The sequence below is a fragment of the Desmodus rotundus genome, chromosome 11, assembly GCF_022682495.2.
Source record: "Desmodus rotundus isolate HL8 chromosome 11, HLdesRot8A.1, whole genome shotgun sequence".
Lineage (NCBI taxonomy): Eukaryota > Metazoa > Chordata > Mammalia > Chiroptera > Phyllostomidae > Desmodus > Desmodus rotundus.
The window spans coordinates 93,077,726-93,100,365 of NC_071397.1; the positions used below are offsets into that span (position 1 = coordinate 93,077,726).

General features: G+C 40.1%; 1 protein-coding gene and 1 long non-coding RNA gene across 4 annotated transcripts in view; one reads left to right on the top strand and one right to left on the bottom strand.

Annotated features, from left to right (window-relative positions):
* SYNE1 (spectrin repeat containing nuclear envelope protein 1) overlaps positions 1-22,640 on the bottom strand; it is a 389,799-nt gene that overhangs the window by 69,163 nt on the left and 297,996 nt on the right. For both annotated transcript variants that reach the window (XM_045188911.3, XM_053914376.1), the window contains 12 exons: positions 22,208-22,384; positions 21,573-21,728; positions 17,070-17,225; positions 14,367-14,537; positions 13,148-13,281; positions 12,540-12,744; positions 10,164-10,346; positions 9,490-9,636; positions 7,286-7,440; positions 6,732-6,879; positions 4,603-4,697; positions 1,570-1,804 (listed from right to left, as the gene is read on the bottom strand). In XM_045188911.3, the coding sequence (XP_045044846.2) occupies positions 1,570-1,804; positions 4,603-4,697; positions 6,732-6,879; positions 7,286-7,440; positions 9,490-9,636; positions 10,164-10,346; positions 12,540-12,744; positions 13,148-13,281; positions 14,367-14,537; positions 17,070-17,225; positions 21,573-21,728; positions 22,208-22,384 (1,962 nt within the window). The remainder of the gene's footprint in view (positions 1-1,569; positions 1,805-4,602; positions 4,698-6,731; positions 6,880-7,285; positions 7,441-9,489; positions 9,637-10,163; positions 10,347-12,539; positions 12,745-13,147; positions 13,282-14,366; positions 14,538-17,069; positions 17,226-21,572; positions 21,729-22,207; positions 22,385-22,640) is intronic.
* LOC123478858 (uncharacterized) lies at positions 173-6,725 on the top strand. 2 transcript variants are annotated; one of them, XR_006654239.2, is made up of 3 exons: positions 173-381; positions 1,694-1,807; positions 6,498-6,725. It is a non-coding gene; the product is annotated as an uncharacterized lncRNA (long non-coding RNA). The 2 variants fall into 2 exon arrangements; XR_011650531.1 differs by having other exon boundaries at positions 368-434.

The following is a 22,640-nucleotide window of genomic DNA, read 5'->3' on the forward strand; positions in this document are numbered from 1 at the left end:
TTGCTGAGCTAGTCCTTTGTGTGTGGATGAAACAATGTGTAAATAAATGGGAATTCAACAGGAAGAGGCCTAATAGCATCTGTCCCTAGGTGAAAGACAAACGTGACGTGATATGAAAACTGCTCTGTAAGACTTATGCACAGGGAACACAGTGTTACATCAAGGTATTTGTGTGTGTGTGTGTATGGGATTTTTAATATTTTGTATTGTGATCTTTATATTTCTGCACAAGGAGGACCCGTCAAAGTGGTAAAGCCTTCGTGGGTCTTGGAAGACATACAAACACAACCAGTTTCAGGACCCGGTGCCATGCAGCCCAGGAGTCAGGGAGAGAACATCTTCCCTGCGGAACAAGGAGGACGGACTAATTCACCGTGCGAGGTCAATACGAATGCAGGACCTGGCAGTAGTTTTCAGCGGCTGGGATATAGAAGGCATGTAAGAGAGTGGTAGAAGTTGAGGCAAGACCACACCTTGCATAGGAATTTGGTTTGTAAAATAAAAGTGGCTGAGATTCGCAGTAGAATATTAAGCAGGAAAGTGATGTGTCTGCTGAAAGCATTCAGCAGTAGGGTGGACAATGCGATTGAAGAAGAGCACCGACAGCATCTACTAAGACAGGTTGGGAAGCTATTGCCTAAGCAGACAAGAAATCATGAGCACCTACTCTAAGGCAGTGGCAGTAGGGATGGAAACTTGAGGACTATTAGACAGGGGGAGGGAGAGAAGGAGAAGAGTGTAACTATAGAATGACTCCGGGGTTGCTGGCTGATAGACCAGAGAGCTGGAGATGGCCTTTCCTTGGATTGGGAACATGGGACGTGGGGTGATGGAGAAGAGTTGGCCCAGAGAACCCAGGCTTTGTTGAAACCCACGGAGTACGTTATGTCTGTGATGCATATAGACGTAAATCTGAAAGGCAGCTGAATAATGAGTTGAAAGCTCAGCAGGTGAATGTGACTGAAGATACCAAGTTGGCCGTTCTCTGCTGCTGGGGTATAGTTGAAGCCGCATGTGTAGATGAGATCTCCCAGAGAAGTGAGGAGGAAAAAGGAAGCAGAGAACAGTGACCCTCAAAGGGAAGAGGAACCAACAAAATACACTGGGAAGGCCTGACAAGAGCACACCAGGAGGTATCCAGCCAAGAGGCTGGAATGCCCAATTCCCAGGCCAATAAAAGTAAGGGGCTAGCCCAGGAATGGACAAGCAGGACCGCACCTTTCTCTTCTCTGGAATACTTCAGTGACACGCTTAAATGGCTCAGGAGTGAAATATGTGAGATCCATAGAGGGCTTTTCTTCCCTTTCCCTTCCACCCCTGCTGGGATCCAGCGAACTGCTGGGTGGCCAGGGTGTGTGAAGTGGAAGGAGTGTTTGTAAGAGGCTGAAACTTGCCACGCTGTTATCATTAAACATGGGCTTTGGAATGCGGCCATTTTCTATGTGTCTGTGGACATTTGAGAACATTCGTCCTCATTCCAATGTCACTCCAGAATCCTTCTGAAACACTGAGGTTAGGGCACGGTGGAAATGCAGATAAGGTTCAAAAGCAGCGTGCTCTGCCCCTTACCTGCACTTCATCAAAGAGGGTCCTCGCTTGTTGCAGTGGTATTGGGACATTTCCGAGACCACTCATGGGTAGATAGGACACTTCAACCAACCATTTACGCAGCTTTTCTGCCATCTCCCTATAGCGTTGCCACTGGCGGATCTGGCTGTCGATGATGCCTCTCCTTTGCTGGGCCCTGCGGATCACTCCCTGCCACTGATTACTGAGGAGTGTCAACTTCAGGTTGAATTCATCCCTGGTGAGCAAACAGTTACATAGGGGAAAACACTATTATCCTGGATGGAGTTATGTTACTAAGCAGCGTACATGTACTTGGTGACCGCAAGCCCTGAGAAGTGATCTAGGGCAGAAATTTCCAAATATCATGTTATAATCTATTATTAGGTCTATTGCAAGGACATTTAAGATTAATAACAATTATAATATTGGTGTTTGAAAACAGTGAGTGTTCTCTTGTTTCAGCACAGGCTGAAGGCCTATTTATAAGGTCAATGTCATTTGCTCTCTCCCTGAGTGCAGAAGAGGGGAGGGAGCCCAGGGCAGCAGTCACAATGGGAACGGCCACCCATTCTGAGCTCCCCCATGGCAGCGTCTGCAGCACGTGACAGCATCTCCTGTGTGTTATAGCTGAGAAAATGGGGAGCATAGCTTATCTATGACCTCTGTCCTCAGCTGGAATGATAAACCACTTTGAATAAGCAAAACTGGTTTATTTTAGCAAGGCGTGAGCCACTTAAATAAAATTATGTTATTTTAAAAAGCTATATTCCATAAACTCTCAGCATATCTTCACAATAAGTAGCCCTAATCTTTAGCAAATTTTTCTGCATATTAATTTAAATTGTCCCTTCTACTTTACAATTTGCTTCTCTTTGTTCTTAGAAAACCAAAAGCTGTTAGTTATCACGCTCTGTACAGATGTTGTCCATAAATCCATATACTGAGAGGTATTAAATTTTGATGAAGCTTTTTTAATTTCCGAGTAAATAATATAAATTTTTTGATTTGGTTTTTATAGTTCTGTTTTTTACCTTTAAAAAATGTTGGTAGTTATTTATTAAGTTTTCTTTATCATTCAGTTTGTAGTCTAGAACTGGTTTGTCCATTATCAAATAGAATGAGTTTCTTTGTAGATTACTGTTGTTCGCACATTTTAGGGCTAATGTATAACATCACTCATTCTTTCTCTATGATATTAGCTTTGCTTTTATTCCCTAGATATGCCATTTCTCCTCTGAGGGCTTCAGGTTTGAATTGGACTTACTCTTCTGGATTCAGATTCTCGATGCCTCTTATTGTCTAGATACCACTTTAAACACTGATTTTGTAACCAAAAGTGTTCTTAGTGTTCCTGTTTTTGAAAGAAAATTTCTGATTATTTATAATCTAATTAGTAGAACCGAATATGATTAATTAGGTTTATGAGACTTCCCTAAAAGTTCCAAGGATCTCTCACCTATGAAAACGTGTGACTCTAGGATTTGAGACTATCCTACAACATGAAAGTACCTGCCTATTGCTCTCCCCACCAGATGACCGCCCAGGGCGTTTTGGGAGCCCCCATCCTCACTATGTAGAGCAGAGCTGTGCTGAGCTACCTGCCAGCAGGGGGACTACCTTACACATAACACTGTTCCCACTGCTGAGCTTGACCTCTAAAAAACAAAAGTCATAAAGGAACTTCTAAAACACAATACATTTGTAATCTGTGGCCTTCCAACTGTCAGCATACTCTAATCTGAATTTTTTTCTTCATTGGCAATTTTAAAAATTATTCTTGAGTCCAATCTTCATATTTCTGTCCCCTCGTGTTTTCCCCTGGGAATTTAATAGATGTTGGCTTGTGCATGAATTTTAAACTTTATTTTACTTAAGGACTCAAACTTTTGTAATATTCTGATAGAGTTGGCTAAAGAAGCATAAAGCAAAAGATAAGTTAATTGCATCTAAGTTTGTCTTATTTTGAAGGACTTAAATTCTCTGTATATTTCACATTCAATTTGGCTTAGACTAGAATAAATACCGTATTACATTCTGTTGTTGTTGTTCCAAGCTTAACCATAAAAATCTTTCAGGTTCTTCCAAAGAAATATCCACTTAAAACTGAAATTGCTTGCAAAACATTTTTAAAAAAAATCCTCTTAATAAAAATGATTCACTTTCTATTTAAAAAAAATAATAGTAAGTTTGTTATAATCAGAACTACTAGTGCTAAATATGGGAAAGATATACATATGTAATATAATAAATGAGGTTTATACTGCAAATATCACCCTGAAGTACAGATGGGATCGCTAAATATTGTTCCTAGGAAATGTAAATGTAGTGCAAAATCATCAATTCACATGCCACAAATCTAAGGAGGAGCTAGATATTACTTCTGCATTTTTTGTAAAAAGACAATCTGCTAAGGAAGTGAAGAGAAAGCAGGATTTCAGGTTGAGTGTAATCTGACTTAAGGTAGCCCACCATTTTCCCATCTGGTAGATCTCTCAAGCTTTGAGAGAACTGGCTGGTCCTGACTGGAAAACTGGGTATGCGAACTCCAGGCTTGCCTGTGCGCTATGCGGTTCCGTGACCTTGGTCAGGTCAGTTCACATTTCTGGAGCTCAGGTTTTTTCGTCTATAAGTAAGAATGATGGTCTAATGATCTCTGTGCTCCTTTTAGGAATAAAATTTCTGTAATCATATGAGAATCTTAGGAGCGTCTGTTTACAAACCATTGATGTAGCATTAATACCGTTCATTCTGATCTGCTTATTAATTCCAGTCTCCTACAGATGACTAGCCATGGTTGGCTAGGTGATTTCCAATTACTCTATGTCCTTCATATAATATAATAGCAATTCTTTAAAAAGATTCAATACTCAGTCATTTCAGAGATTCAGAGAAGCCTTTTCTCCAATTACTGAGGCTCCATTGCAGCACAATTGCCTTAGGAAGATTGGATATGTGCCTCCTAATCTGCTCATTAAAAAGAAGACGACTAATTTACGGCAACCTTTCTTCATAGTGAGATAGCAAAGATCCTACCTGTCATCTACTTGACCTTGTTCCAGAAGACGCTGCCCATCGGTAATGATCGAGTGCAAAATCTGCTGACGACTGAACATCTCCGCTTGAAACAGCTTTTATTGAAAAAACAAAAAATACATACTTTAGAATTCCTAATTTTAAGGACCAGTTCTCTAATAAGTTCCCCAAAATTCTGGTTTAAGCAAGGTTATGAAAACTATCTCCAGCTGAATCGGGATACGTGTTTGATCCTGCAGTGTAGACATAATGTATTTTTAAAGCATCAATTAAGATATACATAAAGTTGAACTTTTGTTGACTAAAACTGACTAAAAGTAGAATTATGTTCCTCCCCTTTCTTTTGAAATCACCTATAAAGTCAGTTAACACATAAATTGTATTCCAGTTTCTTCTGTATGCAGCATTGGTTCTTTTTCAGACAGAGGCTAGCTGAAGGCCTTTTAAAAAGAAGAATGGGAAAAACCCAAACATTTTTAACTCACTATTTTTCAATTTAACTTGGTTAATAAAATTATCTCACTATTAAAAAATTCAACAGAAAGTATTTAAAACTTTTCCGTTGTTTAAACAGCTTCATTGAGATATAATTTACAGACCATATAATCCACTTATTTAAAGTGCACAATTTAATGGTTTTTATTATATTTGCAGAGTTGTTTAACCAATACCACAATAAATCTTAGACCATTTTCATTACCCCTAAAAGGATTCCACACCCACTAAAAGTTACTCCCTATTTCCTCTCAGCCCCCCAGCCCTGGGGAACCATGAATTTATTTTCTGTCTCTATGGATTTGCCTACTCTGGGCATTACATATAAACGGAATTATGCAATATCCTATCTCACGCGACTGGCTTCTCTTAGCACACTGTTTTCAAGACTGATCTGTGTAGCAGTATACATCAGTACTGCATCTTTTTTTTTTTACAATTGCTGAATGGTATTCCATTGTATGAACATACCACATTTTGTTTATTTGTTCTTCGGTGAGTTGGTGGGTATTTGGGGTGCTTCCACTTTTTTAGCTATTATGAATAATGCCACTATGAACAATATTCTTGTACAAGTTTTTGTCCACACAGGTATATGTATAAACATATACTTGCATTTCTCTTGGATGAATTCAAGAGAATTCATCCAAGATTTTCCACCTAGGAGTGGAAATACTGGGTCATGTGGCAACTCTACGTTTAACAGTTTGAGGAACTGCCAAACTGTTTTCCAGAGAAGCTTCACCATTTTCACTTCCTACCGGCAATGTGTATGGATTCCAATTTCTCTCTTCCTTCACTCATTAACACTGAACTTTTTCATTGTTGCCCCCTAGTGGGTGTAAAGGGGTATGTCACTGTAGATTTCATTCCCTGTCTTTAATTTCCTCCTCGGTCACTTCAATAAAAATGGATGTAAAAATGCCTTACACATGTTTAAATTTTCTATTTCTTTAATGTAAACAAAATGCTTTAAAATTAGTTGTATTCTCTTCAAGTTCTGCATTAAGCTTTTTCTCTGCTTTCAGGCAAATCCTATCTTTCTATTTGCATGTGTTTCATAAACATGTGGAGCCTCTTAGTCACACCAGTAAACAGCAAAATAGAGACTAACAGCAAATTAACTAATTTGCGTTTTGTATCTACTTCTTTCTCAGTGTTTCTTGAGAAATAACTAGAATGTAATTTGGTCGAGAGGCGCACTTTGAGATATTTGGTAGCTTGATTCCCTAGTATAAAATGCATATATGCTTTTTAAAGAAGACACAATTTTCATTTGTCAATTAATTTTTATCAAAGCATACTCTCTTTACCAACTAGCCTTGGAGATATTCATGTAGTCTATAGCTCAATGTGAAAATTGAGTCCAACTTTCCTTCCACACACCTTCTCTGTTACAGCGCATTGAAGCTTGCCACGTGCTTCTAACCAACTATGGGGTAAAGAACTAGACTGCATTTTTGTAATTAAGCTATGAAAACCTCAGCCTTAAGACAGAAGGCAAAAACAGTGCATACATTTGAACAGACTCAGCACAAGATACGACGCTTTAACTCCTCAGCACTGTAACCTGGATTTTGCAGCATCTTCCAAAGGCCTATTTTATTAACCCCAAGTCTACGAGCACAACTCACCTCGTGTGCTCTCTGCTGCTCCAGAAGATGCTGGTAATTGCCTGAAATCTCTACTGCTAACTTTTGCTCCGTTTGAACCAGGAATTCCATCCATGTTTCGCATTTTTCCAAGAAAGTCTGATGTTGAAGCAAAAATGACTGCAACTTACTGACAAACCAGAAGGAAAAGAACAGTGGTTATGTTGTTGCTTATTCTTATATTTTTGGCATATAAAACAAGATTAAATATTTTCTGCCTCCCACTCTAATTTGACCATCATAAAACTTTCATGTTAGGTAGTAAAATTTAGGAAAAAAACATGGGAAAAAGTTTAAAATGGTAAATTTTAAAAATGATAGATGATGTATCTTTAATATATTGTTACGTGAAAGGTGGTTATTTTTTGATTAAAAGATTACTTACTACATTAAGCATGGGAAACCACAGTTTGAGTTTCTTAGTTTTAGTTCAAATTTTGTATCATTAGAAAGACTTAGTACTTATAAATGTACACCAGTGTGAACTTGTTTCTACTGATATATTCACAGCCGCCAGAACATCTTGGTGACTCTACCTGAATCTCTCTGTTGTCTGAGAGGAGATCAGGGACCAGTGCCGGTTCAGACTCTGCATCCTTTTGATTTCTTTATCATTCAGGGGCAGCCTGTAGCCAAGCTCGTTCAGATGGTCTAAATCTGGGGCCATGCTGCTGAATTTTAACATCTGCCCCTGAAAGGAAGATTGGAAAGCAGGTTTAGCACCTTGGGCAGAAAAGGCAAAGCACTTTCAAATGCACAGGGAACTCTGGATTTCAGGAAGGGGCTGGTCTTTCGCCTGCCCCGCGTTCCTAGGCCAGTTGCTTTCAATGCCGGAGCTGCAAATACAGAAAAGCTGCACCTCCTGATCAGCTTCCAGGGCTGCTGCTGTCACTGTGGCCACAGCTGCTCACTCTCCTTCAGGGAGCGACAGTTTATGTGTGGTATTTACTTGATCAGTTTAGTAACCAGCAGTTCTTGATAGATCTGATAAAGGGTGAAAATTATGCTGACGGCTGAAAAGGCTTCCTTCTTACCCTTTATACTTTATTCTTCCATGCTAATCTGCTCCTTTATTATTTAACAATAATAATAGTTACTATTTATTGAACATACTTGAAGTAAGCATTGTTATAAGAACTTCACAGGTGATACAACTACATTTTACCCTCCCCATAAGGTCCTACTATTCTCACTTTGCAATAAGGAGAAAGAGGCCCAGAAGCTTTAAGGAAACTATGCAAGGTCACCCAGCAAGAAAGGGACAGAGCCAGGTAAACAAGGGTTGTTGTGTGCTTGCTAGATGGAACACCATCCCACTCCATATATTATCTAAGAGCTTCGGCTTTAGGTCATTGCTCCCCACCCCAAAGTCGGTGAGACTCAAATGAGAAGGCTGTCTGTGCATTCAGACTTCTTTCCTCAGTTCAAAGGCAGGACGACACTGCCTCCTCTGGCTTTCCTGCGGGCGTTCGCAACCCCCTCTAGGAGACTGGCTATAGGAAGGAGAAAGCGCCAGGCCACCTTTGGCTGTGTGTGTTTTCTCTCCATGCTCTGCAAAGGCTCGTTACCCAAAGAAAGAATAAACCGTTGCAATTGTGAAGCCAAGAGCATAACTGTTAGGTGGTGGAGTTTCCATGGGTAGATGTTAGCAATGAAAAAATCTGCTGTGACACAGCCATCTTCTCTGCCTCCTGGTGCTGGCAGAGCGGAAGGTGCCATTTAACAGGGGAGGCCACGGCAGTAGTCACGTGGCACGTCTGCATAATTAAATGGTACAAAAAACACTGAAGACAAAGAACACTATGTTATATGAAAGTGTGTCACTGGGGGATCTGACCGTGGACAGAAATGGAGGCTTTCCTAAGAAAAGGACATTGAACAAAAGGACCAGAGGGTTATTCCTTTTGGACAGGAGGGAGTTGGTGGGGACAAGAATGGAATTCTGGAAAGGAGGAACATCACGCACACAGACACAGAAGCCGTGTGGCTCCCGAGTGGCTGTGAGAAGAGAGGACAGTGGAGAGGATGAGGCCCTTAGGAAGGTGGAAGCCAGGAGATGCCAGGCCTGAGAGTCCACACTGATCTTTATCCTGAGAGCAATGAGACCCGCAGAATAGTAATATGATAAAATAAGCAGAATAGTAATGATAAAATCTGCATGTCTATTGTATAATTTTACGTACATTACTGACTACTTAATATGTCTCCCAATTAAGTAAAAGCTTTAAAAGAAGAAGATCATTCTGATATGGTGTCACATGAGTGATGTACCGGGTCATTCACGTAGTAAGTTATGTAAATGTCTACTCTCTATGTTGTACACCCAAAACTAACACAACACTGTACGTCAACTGTAACTAAAATTAGAAAAAGATCATTCTGGCAACTTTGGGCTGGAGGGAGGGGGCGCTGCAGGAAGATCCAGGGGCCTGCAGCAGTGGTCTGAGAGAGAGCGGGCAGCCTGACCGAGCAGTGGGTGATGATACACACGGAGACGAGTGTTCCTAGGAAGCAGGTGATCAGCTGGGCCTGGGGAGGGATGAGAGGGAGGAAGAGGAAGAGGACTTTCCCATCGTGGGCTGTGAAATCAGCTTGTGCTCATCGACAGTTTGTTCTTCTTAGGAGAGCAGGAAAACGGAGCTCAAAATAAAAAGTGCGCCTATGTCAGGAGTTTGGAGTTTTCCTTACGGTTTGGAGGACAGAAGACAGAAGAGTCAGGATAGGACTTCGGCACGCTCACCTTGAGTTCCTCCATCCTCTCCTGGATGGTCGAGAGGTCAGAGGAGTGGCTGGGGTCCTGGCCTTGCAGCATTTCTGCAGCTTCTACTACCCAGGCCTCCAAAGCTTCTAAGCTCTTGGTGAAGGTTTCATAGTCAAGAATCCCAGCCTGTTTTTATTACACAAGAAAACTGTCATTTAGAAATCCAGTGAAAGGACGAGTAGATATTGCAATGATTTCTCATATTCTATGTCAAATTGCAATTTGACGTACAAGGTTACCATGATTTAAATTTTCTTCTCTTTATTAATATAATGTTTCTGAAACTTAGAATGAATTACTTCTATGTAGGATTAATTAGTTAACTAGTTCAAGTCACTTTTAAAATATATTACCAAACAGAAACATATTCTGAGTTTTAATATTAAGGCCACTTAGTGTTTATTAATTGCACATATTTTACTCAGTACCACGGAAGGAAGCATTGGTTTAGGGTCAAAGTTTCACTGCAGAGAACAGGGTAAGACTCCCCCCTCCCCCTGGCTCCACTGAGACTTCCAACTTTGTTCATATTTTAATTCTTTGGTCTTGAAGGAGGCATTGTCCCAATACTGAAAATTCTTCTGTTCTTCTGTTTATGTTCAGAAGTTATAGAACACCCGATTTATAATACCTACTAACTACAAGCTCTGTACCTGTAACACAGTCTGCTGTTTGCAAAGGGCCTGTTCAAGGGTGGATAAGTGTTGACTCAGAGAGAGCTGGTCTGATTGAATGGCTGACGCTGCTGAAGCATCCACCTGTTGCTTGAGTTGCTCTCCCAGCTCATGGAGAACAAACAGGGAATCCTTCACTGTCCCCAGTCCTTTGAGGAGGTCCTGTGGAAGACGAAAATATGCCTGTCGTGAAACAACACATTGAGTGTACTCCTTATTATAAACAATCAGCATAGGGACCCAATTCTTATTTGTCAAATTATTACTCTAAATAACCTTCACTTGAAGAGAAAATAATCAAGAATTGAATCCAATTTTTAAAAATATACATATATTTTAGGGACTGAATGAAAAAGGTGAAGGAATTAAGGGGGGGAAAAAACCCCAGACAACAGTATGGTGATAACTAGGGAGAAAGGGAGGTGGGGGAGGTGGAATAGGGTAAAGGGGGGATAGATGGTGATGGAAGGAGACTTGACTTAGAATGGTGAAAATACAGTATGAAGTACAGGTGATGTATTACAGAACCGTACACTTGAAACATATACAATTTTATTAACCAATGTAATCCCAATAAATTCAATAAATAAATTTTAAAAATAAAAATATGTATGTGTATTATAATTTGAAAGAATATATTTACTATTCTGATAATAAAAGCTGTATAGGTTCATTTTAGGATATTAGGGAATGCAGAAAAACATACGTAAATAAGAAAAAAATTCTGCAAATAGAGCCAATAACTGTAAAAGTTCACAGTTTTCTCCTGCTTCTTCATATAATTGATATCAAATTGAAAACACAGTGCTACATTTTACCTCTTTCCACTTAATATAATAGGCCCAAGGGGTGGGTTTGTCAACACTCTCTACTGTACGCTGGGGTGTCGCATTTGAGTGGTTGTGATCCACCCTCCTGTCTCCGTGGGGTATAGGACCCCAGCATGGCTCTAGCGGAGACCACTAAGGGTGGGCTGTATCTCCCTGATTTTCCATGGTGCATCTTGCCTCCACCTTTTATGGGACCCTCTTATCAAAATGATAAGCCAATGGGAATTCTGTCTCTTGTTTCCATCTTCCACTACAACACCACAAATGGCTTATTCTTCTACCTGTTGCTGGTGCCCCACCAGACATGGTGGAGTGAGCAGAGCCTGCTATACCTTTGCAGGGCCTACTGTGAGAGGAAGAAAGGCAAAAGGTGACTTGAGCCTTGACAAAGACAGCAGACACATGCACAGAAGTAACAGGGAGCACTGCACTTTAAAGTAGGTACATCTCAGCCCAGGAGGCCTGAATATTAAAACTGACAAATCTTGTAAGGATGAACCGTAGGTGGAACGAGAAAATACATTGAATTATTGTCACTGTAAATATTAAACTCTGTCTCTAAAGTGATTCTATATTATTAATGGAAAGGTAGTAGAATAGGTTAAACTTTTATTTATACGCTTTTTACAACTTGTCTACTTTGGATAAACTGAATGGGAAAATTTATAAGAAGATATTTGAAACAAATTCATTAAAATAATGACAAGTAAGGACAAATAATAAGAGCCATGCACTGGGTGAAACAAGAGAGCTCTTCCCGAAAACCTTGAAGAAGTTGTAGGCAGACACAGTGAAAAAGAGAAATACTGAACAGCTATTAAAGAGAAGTACAGGCCCTGACGGTCATGGCTCAGTTGGCTGAGTGCCTCCCTGCAAAGCGAGAGGTCACGGGTTCGATTCCTGGTTAGGGCACATGCCTGGCTTGTGGGCCCAGTCCCTGGTTGGGGCATGTGCAAGAGGCAACCAACTGATGTTTCTCTCACACATCGATGTTTCTCTCCCTCTTTCTACTTCTCTTTCGCCTCTCTAAAACTAAGTAATAAAATATTTTTAAAATATCAAAAAGAAAGAAGTATGCCCATAAATCAGGAGAGAAAGACTTCTTTCTACTATTTAATTCTTAGAAGAAATTATGTTGATGATTACATAAAAGATAATGAAACAAAATGGATGATACCTTTAACAACAGATTTTTAAAAGGTATATCATTATTCTCCACATGGTCATTTCTTATATTGACCACCTCTGTAAAAACAGCCTAAATCATTCACATAGGATATTCTGTTAGAAAAAAATGGGAAAACAATTCATCTTTAAAATTGAAACAGTGGGAAGGCCTTTTAAAATCTGATCCATGTGTTCTGAAGACCTAGCAGGCTCTTCGATACTTAAAACAATTACTTTCGGGTAACTGTCTCACCTACTGAGACATACCAAAAGTTTACACACATCAGCACCAGCCCTGCTAAACCTAAGAAGTCTAAGAAAGGCATGCTGGGAAAAACACCATAGTTCCTGAACGTACATTGCAGTCTTGAATCCATGTAGCCACTTCATCGTCGGCGATGTCCTTATTAGTGGCTGCCTTCAGGAGCTCGTTGGTTCGCTCCTCCTGCTGCTGAACTGTAGAAGCACACTGTTTGGAGTAGTCCTTGTATCTCTGCCAGAGCTGTAGGAGGACCCTGCTGGAGTGCAGCTGCTCCGCTATCTCTTCCAGCAAGTTACTCCATCTGGAAACAACAGCCGACACTCGTGGGCAGATGGCCACCCCTCACCAAATGCTGTTACTTACTATTTTATTTTTCATGGTCCTGGTTCATGTGAATTTGGAAATAATGCCAGGATGCCTCATTTCTGTTAACTATCATAACAAGTAACATTTCACACTCATTTTAGGGGTAGATCATGGACATGAGGTTAATCTTTGGGTATACAGCAGTTCTAATTTCTTTCTAAATATTTTTCATCGCATTTACTTATCATTAACTTCATTTTGTGAAAATTAAAGCATTAATAGAATAGAATCCCTAAAGCTCAAATTCAAAGTGCCAGCACGTTTTAACTGTGTCAGGACTTATAATGTGGTTGTGATAGGAGCCATACAGGATAGTGTAAAATTAGGAAGTGCCATACCTCATAGTGACTTCCTTTAATGTGTTGGTAAGAGTTTCTGTCACAGGCGGGTGACACTCTTTTAATAGTTGGTTGGTGACAGAGCCAAATTTCTGTAAGCTCTTTTCCTGTTTTTCCAGATCATCTTGGAGATTCTGCCCAAAGGAAAAAACATGCCACAGATAAAATGACAGGATCTGAAGTCTAATAACCAAATCTACAAGTACCTGATGCCCGTTTTCATGAACATGCACATACTAGTGTGAATGTATAAACCATGACGCTGCTCTGATGCTTTATGAGCTTCCTTTACATAATCATTTCTTACTTCTTATGCTTTCGTTCTTATGGGTGCAAGAAGGGATTCTTAACAATGAGGCCATCTTAGAGCATCATCTCTGGTTCTGCTGGGAAAGCTCACGTAGGGAACCTTTGTCCGTTTTCTGGTGGGAAGCCATCGGCGGGGGTGTGCGTGCAGTCTGCACATGGTGGTTCTCTTTGCTGTTCAGAGGTAAACCCTTGGACTCGGTTTTATTATGTACCTAGAATGTTTTCTACCAGAGACTCCCAACAATCAGACTTTAAGAAGCCATCACTTTTCTGAGTATCATCTCTAAGTTCTATGTCTGGTGTTCTTCCTTGAAAAGAATATGAGACAGGCTATCGTCTTGGCAGAGTAGTCTGCCAGTGGAAGAACTTGAAGATGGGGATCTCTCTGAGACTATCCATCTGAGAGATACCCAACGGAGACTGACTGCTGGTAGTCTCAGTTCTTAGTAAGACTAAGTGAGAGTCTCAGTTCTTAGTACAACTGCATAGGTGAAGGAGGCTACAAAAGTCCCGTCTTATTTAATACTGATATCTTATTTCCATCAAGTCAAAATATGCAAGGTAAGGGCCCTGAATTCTTTCATATCTTAAGATATCATTTGCAGGTATTAAACACAGAATAGGCTAAGTTAAAAAGTACTTATAACCTCCTCAAAGTTTTAAAATGTGTTTTAAAACTTATATTCTCTTACTAAACTTAAATAATTAAGTTTTAATGATTCTTAGTATCCACAACAACTACTTAAGTTTTAGGTAAATTATACATACACGTTTCATCCTTCCTCCCTCCTGCCCCACTTCCCCCCAAAAGGCATTCCCTTCAGAAAGTCTGCCTACGAGGGCAGCAGCACACAAACTGATCGCCGAGCCATAAAAGGCCTGTGGAGGGCAGATTCTGTTCATCCCTCACCTGCAGGTTGTCAACCTGAACTTGCACAGCTTCTAAAGAGCCGATGAGCAGGCGGAATCGGGAAAGAGAGTACCGGGCCTCCATGAGGTGACTGTGTATCTCATCAAAGGCCTCTTTGTGCCGACTCCACTGGGCATGCACGGACTTCAGCAGTGTCTTTAGCTGCCCAACCTTTGGAAAGAAGCAGACACTCTTAGAATCGCGGAACACTTAAAATTATGGAATATGTTTGATGGATGGAAAACACATTAACATTTAAGAACTTCATTGGGGTTTCAGGCATGATAAGTTTAACACAAACAAAAAAGAGGTAAGAAAAGATACAGTTCCATTGAAATGGATGCCTCTCCTACTTTTTGGATCTACTTTTTAATTATTTCATTTTATTTTTTATTAAATTTATAGGAGCGACATTGGTTAATAGGGTCATACAGGTCTGAAGTGTACGTGTCTATGATACACGACCTGTATATGGCATGTGTGCCCACCACCCAAAGTCAAATCACCTTCTCCTTCAGAACACTCGGTCTAAACTGAAGTTCTTGAAAAGGTTACAGATATAACCTTTACATATAATATATATCATAAGCCTACGTAATATAAAAGTTATAAAAGGTCAATATATTTGATACTATAGTTTAGGAAATAAATGAGTGTTTTAACGAATGAATTAACTCATTTAATCTTCCTAACGACCTTAAGAGGTAGGGATCATCCTCCCCATCTTATTGATGAGGAAACTGAGGCACAGAGAGGTTATGGAAATCACCTGAAATCACACTATTACAAAGCGAGAAATCTTGATTTGAATGTAGGCAAATCTGGTCCCGGGAAATGAAATTTATCAGTCTGTCTGTCTGTGTCTCTATCTATCTACCTATCAATCATCCATCTATCTCACACATGTGCACACACACACACAAATAAATATCGTGCGACAAAACATCTAAGAACGTATTTCCCTATACTTGTCTGCAACAGAAAAGTCAAGTTTGTAGTTTGTCTGTGTCATTTAGAAGGACACCTGCATCTAATTTAGAAAGATGTCCACGTTGGGTTTCCCGGATGTCACCCCTAGTCTTCCAACCGTAATCTTTTGAATACAGAGTAAGTATGGCCATAATTAAGAAAAGAGATCGTATAATAAGTTAATCTGCATCTGCATGCTCTGCTTTTCTTCTAAGCATCCGTAAATAATGTTGAAACCAATCAAAATACTCTCTAATGGGCCAAAGGACTAAGAAAGTGCTGCCTCACAAATGAGGCAGCGTCCACGGGTGCAGACAGGGGTCAGGGCCAACCAGGGAAAGTCAGGAAGAGACATGAAAATAAAACCAGGAGAGAAATAAGAATTTTTAAATAGTCTAGTTCTTTGTATTAGTTTTGTTTTTCATCAGGTGATAGTTCTATGAAAGAAACGATTTGTTTATATGGTAAATGGTTTCCAAAGATTTGTGATGATTTATAAAAGTGCGTAAAATAAAATAAATTCAAAATTGGGTTACAAACAAGGTCAGGAGGAACTGCCCAGCTGCACTGGAGAGGAGAACATAGACTACAAGAAGCTGTGTGCTGTGCCCACGGCCCCACGTAGCCTGCTTGTGCTCCAGCTCCTGTTTCTGTGAAGTGTGGGCAGTGGCTACCTATGTACAGAAGGCTATTTGTTTTACATGTATTTTTATTATCGGAGGATCCAACACTCCATTCAGCATGGATTTATCAAGTATCTTCATAGTGCTTATGTGTTAGGGAAGTAGACTGTATCATATGTTAGAAGTTGATAAATAATTAATAGAAATAAAAGTGGAGCCAAGAGGAGAGTCAGGGAGCCTGAGGTGGGAGTTCAGAGGCAGGCACTTAAAACAAGTGGCCAGGAAAACCCTCACTGAGTGGGCAAACTTGAACAAAGCCCTTGAGAATAGGGAGTGGCCCACGTGTATATTTGGGAAGGGGGTGGTATTCTAGGTGGAGGGCACAGCCAGCACAAAGTCCCTAAGTGTGGAACATGCCTGTTAAGTTCAAGGGTAGAGGATACTCGAGCAAAATGAGCCTGCAGGACCGCTGCAGGAGACAAGGTCAGAGGGACCCTGGGAGGCTGGGTCACGTGGGCCTTTAGGTCCTCAGCAGGTTTTGTTCTCATTCTAAACGAGACAAGAAGCTGTTGCGGGGTTTTGAGCTGAGGACTGGTGTGATCTGACTTCCACTTTATCAGGACCTCCCTGGCCTGGAGACCATTCGGGAGGTCTCAGATACCATCGGGGTGAGCCATCACGGTGACTTAGACCTAGGTGCTAACTGCAGGGATGGGGGCAGAGGTCGGATCCTCGAGCTCTTCTGAACATAGGGCCGACAGGTTTGCTGATGGACCAGCTGCGGCGTATGAGAGGAAGAGACAAGTGAAGATGTCTACGTCTGCGGCTGGATTTCTTTCTCTCCCCCGCCTCTGTCTCTGTCCAGATTTCAGGAGAGAAATCCAGGCTGGGGACACACAACTGAGAAATGTCTGGGCCTAGATGGTATCTGTGGACGTGGAAATGGGTAAGATTATTGTATGTTTGTTACAGAAAACACCTCAAACTTAAGTACAAAGAGATGATATAGAGAGTCCTAATCTCCTCAGTTACTTCAGGAAACCTAACACACGTATGGTGAGTATGGAATGGCGAACAGGGACGTGGAGCCAGCTCTCCCAAGCCGCATTACCATGTGGTCCAAATTGGCCCAGGTCCCGCTGAGCTCCTGCAGCGTGCTCGCAACGACACCAGAGACTTCTTCGTTCTTGTTCTGAATCAAAGCGAGTCCATTTTGTTCAATTTTCTTTACCTCTTTTTCTTTTGCTTTAATCATATCTTCTAGTTCCTGAAAGATTAAAAAAATAGTCATTTAAAATTGCTCCATCATAGACTCATATCCCCCAAAATCTCTTACTAATCCAAAAAATGTATTATTCTCAGGGCAGGGTCTCTACAGCAAAACTCCTTTCTACATTTAAATTGTTTAAATAGCCTTTTTATTCCAAGATAAACTAGCAAACTTAAAAAAGTAAAATTTGATGACCTCGTAGAGAAGGAAATGGCACCATGTAATTTTTTCCAAAAAACTACAGGAAAGAAATAGTCAGAAATGTAATATGATAGGATCATATTCTTAAATTCGTGTATCTTGGTGTTAGGAAAATTACCCAGTCTCAGCCCATAGGGTAAAATGCAACAGAATGGTATTCTGTGCCCCAGTATCCGAGATTCAGTTACATTTCCTCTGCGATCGAGCTGTGGCACTTCGGGTAAGTGAGAAACATCCTCTGTGTCTCAGTTTCTTCAGAATGTCTATTATCCTTTATTTCTCCCTAAAATAGTCTGATTCTATGTGATTTGAAAAAATTATAGGCTTTTTCCACCGGTCTAATTTTCATTTTCTTTGGGATGCGCCTTTGTAACTGTCAGTATGAGATGATCAAAAAAGAAAATAAAATGAGGCAACGACCTGGAGATCATACTTAACTACACATCATAATCTTCACTTATATTTTAATGCCATTTAAAGATCTGGAGAGCTCAGCGAAGCAGGCTCTGACTGCCAGCACAGTTCTATGAATGAGCGCGCGGGAGGTCCTGTCGTACAACCTGTCTCGGGCCTCAGAGCTGGTGAGGCAGAGGTGGGCTTGGAACCCAACCTCCCGAGCTCACTGCCTCCCAGCCCCGTGCTGGAGGCCTGGCAGGGGGGCATGAACTGTGGCGAGGACGTCAATCCCATGCTGGGGCAATGGGAGAAGCCATACAGTAAGGCGTGGTTCCACTGTCCAAGCCAGAAGTACACCCGCAGAACTACAGGTGGAGATGTGTAGACCTTGCGGGTTAGAGGGAAGAAAATCCCTAAATGTTTTAAGCTTAGACGTCTCAGTTCTGTAAAAAAAGGTTTCCACCACTCTTCTCTCTTATGATCCACATATGGGTAACAAGACCAGGACTGGGCCGTGTTACTGACAGGCTGTGGTAAGGAGCCTGGTCTCTGCTGTATTAATTACAAGGGTCGTGCCTCTTTTATTTCTTCTGTGTGGTTCAAGCTGTTGATCACTCACCACCTAATTTATAAAATAGGAATAATAGTGATCTGTTTACCTCAAAACGCTAACATTAGATATATGTGTGTGTGTGTGTGTATATATATACATATATATATAATATCTTTTAAGCTTTGAAAAACTAGAAATGTAAGCTAGTATTATTATATTCAGTCATTTGGTAATCTGCCATGCTTCAGTGCAAATTTATTTTTTCTCTCTCCTTATTTATCGTAAAGCTATTTTTTGCCATGATGTATTTAGAAATTCATGTGTTTAGTATTCAGAAGAGTTCATTTCTGTTTTTAATGTTGTTTTTTAATTTACATGTTATAATTCTGTCAGGTTTTGACAGCTCAGAATTAACCAGAAACTGAATATAGTGATTACAATGATTACAAGTGCTTTATGTAGCATAGAAAACATAATTAACTATACTATTTAAGGATGTTTCTGTCTACTTCTCTAAAAGGTTAAATAACCATAAATAATCCTTCCGACATGTCTTTCATGTGACTCAACCACTGGAATTAAATTTACTCTCATTTATCCACAGACACTAACTTTTTTCAGTGAGCAACAGTAAATTAATGAGTCATTGCTTAGAAGCATCTCTAAAATGCTTGGACATTTAAATTGGCATGAAAGCAAAACTCAGGAGGGAAACAAGACTAAAATATACATATTTTGTGTAAAATGAAGGTGTTTTCCTTTCTTTTCAATAGTAATGACAAGATAATTCTGTTTCTGATCGATGAAGGGGAAAGCCAAAGCTAACATTTTTTGCTATAATGAATCATTCTTAACTTGAGTCAATTCATAAGTATCAGTTTTAATGTTGTTTTAAATTAATAAATCACCTCTGAAAGAGTGGGAAAATATTCAAGCTTGTTAAAACAAAGTACAAGGCTTGAATCCAGTCACCAATTTAAGTATGTTGGCTTGAATTTCACACTTTGGTCCAGAGGAACAATTTCTCAAAAATGACAATAAATTTTGATCAAGGTTTGTGGTATGGCCAAAGAGAACCTGCCAGTTAGGGAAAAACACATACACACTCACAAATCCCAAAAGAGAACTTGCCAGTTAGGCTATTGTGATTTATATGCGATGCCCCAAAATAACTGTGTGGGCTACATTCATTCTGGGTTTTGTTTCAAAAAAATGAAAAATGACTTCTCTTTTGAAATCACAAGCTGGCATTGGTGTCAAGCTCCTTAAAGCGCACTTCGAGCCTTCCCTCCCGACACTGCCTGACGTGACCCTCTGGGAGAGCAAAGTCTGGGTCCAAAAAGGAGGAAAGCTTGCTAAGCATCCGCTACATTTTCCAGATAGCAATGTCTCTCTCTATTAAAGAGAAGACACATACATGAAAAGAAACAAAATGGAAAATGGCAGGGGAAAAAGTAATTTGAAAGAAGAAAAAATATACTAAAAAAAGTGGGAGAGGAAGAAGAACACAAGGAAAAGTTATATTAATGTATTCTATTCTTTTAGTCTTTTTTAAAAAATTTATTGTTGTTCAATTACAGTTATTTTAGTCTTTTAATCATGAAGTCTATGACTGCAGTAGATCAAGGAAGCACCGATCCTCTTAATGTTACCATGTAAACTATTTTCTAATTTTAATGGAATTGCCCTGATTTAGAAGCTCATCAAGAGGTATAACTTCTCATCCTTCCAAGTGAAAATTTGAAATTCTGGCTTATTTGCACAATTTAGAATTGATGGCCTAAGCTAGAAATACTAGTGGCCCCTGGAAAATCAGAAATGCGATGACGTATGTTTTTAGTCTTCCATATTTTACACACCCATCTTCTGATGTGAAGCTTTTTTTAACTTCAAGGTATTTCTCTACGTTATGGTCTTCTTTGCCATTTTTATGCACCATTGGAATTGCAATCCATTAGCTTGTCAGCTCTTCCTTTTGGAACCAAAAAGCTTTGATTGAGAGCTTAAATATACCTCACTACACATGTGCCCCACAGAAAAAGTGCTGTTTGGAAGGAAGTTCATGACCAAAGGCCTGTCTTTTTGAAGCCTGGAGTATAAACACAAGCTTTGGGATAGGAGCATTTCTGCCCAATCACTGCCCAGTTGAGTCTTCAATTGTTCTTAGGAAATACTACAGAGAAGGGTCACAGGTAATCTGTAACACATTACAAATTCTTAAATTATTTTTAGAAACAATGATTGCAGGGTTAGCTGTAATAGCTCACATTTCTTCTGCAGCAGAATACCTGGGGAAATATTAAGTGTTCCCAGATCCCTAGGAAACATTGAGAACATTGGATTCAGGGCCCACTGCCCCTGAATCCACAATCCTTATCACCAATAGAATAAGGGGATGCTGCTGAGTGCTTCCCCAAGTGACACAGTAGTGACATTGTCACCTATGAAGCACCTGCTCATTACAGTTGAACCAGCATCCAACCAATTCTCCAGTGCTACCTCCCATTCATAGGAAATACAGGGGAGGGAAGAGCAAGTTAAATGACACATTAAGGACACGTAGGGCAGGCTAATCCTGAATCTGGGGCCAGTCGACATTTTCTGTGACAAGCTCATCGTATTAAGAAAATATTAGAGACTTAAGAGAGCTAGCAAGCATATGTAGCATGTGGACACATGTATCTTTATGAAAGTAAATTAACTGAAAAAAAAGAAATTTTAAAGACAATTCAGGAAATGTGTAATGGGTTGAGCATTAAAAAATATTAAGGGATCATGTGTGAAACACTTTGTGGTGATCATATTATGCTTATACAGGAAAGGTGGATTATTTAGAGCTGCATATTGGAGCACCCAGGAATCAAAGGGCATGCTCTCTGGGATTCACTGTGACATCTCCAAGAAGAAAAGAAAAAATCCAGGCAAATATGTCAAAATCTTGCTAAGTATTAAACCTGATGATCAGCACATGGAGGTTAGCAGCGCTCTGTTTTTATGAGCATGTTTAAAAATTCTATTTTGAAATTTATAAACAGGTGACAAAAAGCCTAATAGTAGAAAAACTCTATAAACTTACGTCATCAGAGAAATTTGTAACCAGCTGTGACTTTGCAACACTTAACTCTCAGTTCTCAGGAACGGCAGACTCCCTTTGGCACAGGCCACGAAATCGTGACCCGGAGCACGTCACTTACCTGGCAGTCTCTCATTGCATTCTGAACTGAAGCCTGATCTCCGATTTGCTGCTGTTGTTTTAGTCTCTTTTCCTGGGTTTCAAACCAAGCTTTCATACATTGTACGTTATTTTCATATTCTGACCAAGATTCCAATAAGCCTTCCAACAACTGAATCTGAGCAAACATAATGAAATGAAATTTGCGATTTTATTTTAAATTCAAATCACTGGGAAGCCACTATTTCCTCCAAACCGAGAATTCTTTAAATATAGCCTATTGTGGATATGATTAAGAAAGGACTGTTCCAAAAAAAAAAAAAAAAAAAGAAGTGACTGTTACAATGTGTGAATCAATGACCATCTTTGGTGAGCAAGTAAAGAACTTAAGTCAACTTGAAGCAAAGGCAAAAGAAATGAAGAGACATCTTTAACAAACTAAAACCATGTGAAATACACAAAGAGCAAAGGGCGCATTAGCCAAAATGACTAACTTGACTAAAGAACGTCGAGAGCCACGAACCCTTCGGCGGCATTCTCTCCTGCAGCATCCTGAGCCCAGGGCAGCCAGAGCCCTCATGCGCTCATTTTCCCTACAGGGTGCACCTCTTCTTGGAGTCTCCATGTAATGTGGACAGCGGAGGCCCCCTGGCTTACCTTCTCCGCTACCAGACCCTGCAGGACCTGCCAACTCTTATTCATTGCTCCGAGTTGCTCAGCGAAGTCAGTCTTGTCGCTGCGTTTACTTTCCACATCCTGAGTGCTGATCTGCAGCACGGACTGGTTCACAAAATCAACTGTCAGCTGTTTACAGTCCATGTCTATCTTAAAGCCCTGGAGAGAGAAGGAAGCAAACAGGAAAGCAAGGTCACACAGGTGAAGGCCTTATATGTTATCGGGGGTCGGAAAGCCTTAACTAACCTTAAGATTAATATCATGATTTCCATGATTTAGTACAGATGGCATAACCTGTGTGTATTCACATAACCCATTATTTTCAGAAGCTGAACATCTATAAACGTATATAAGTATGTGAAATATAAATTAAATTTATAACTTTGAATTTATAGATATATTTGAATTTATAAAA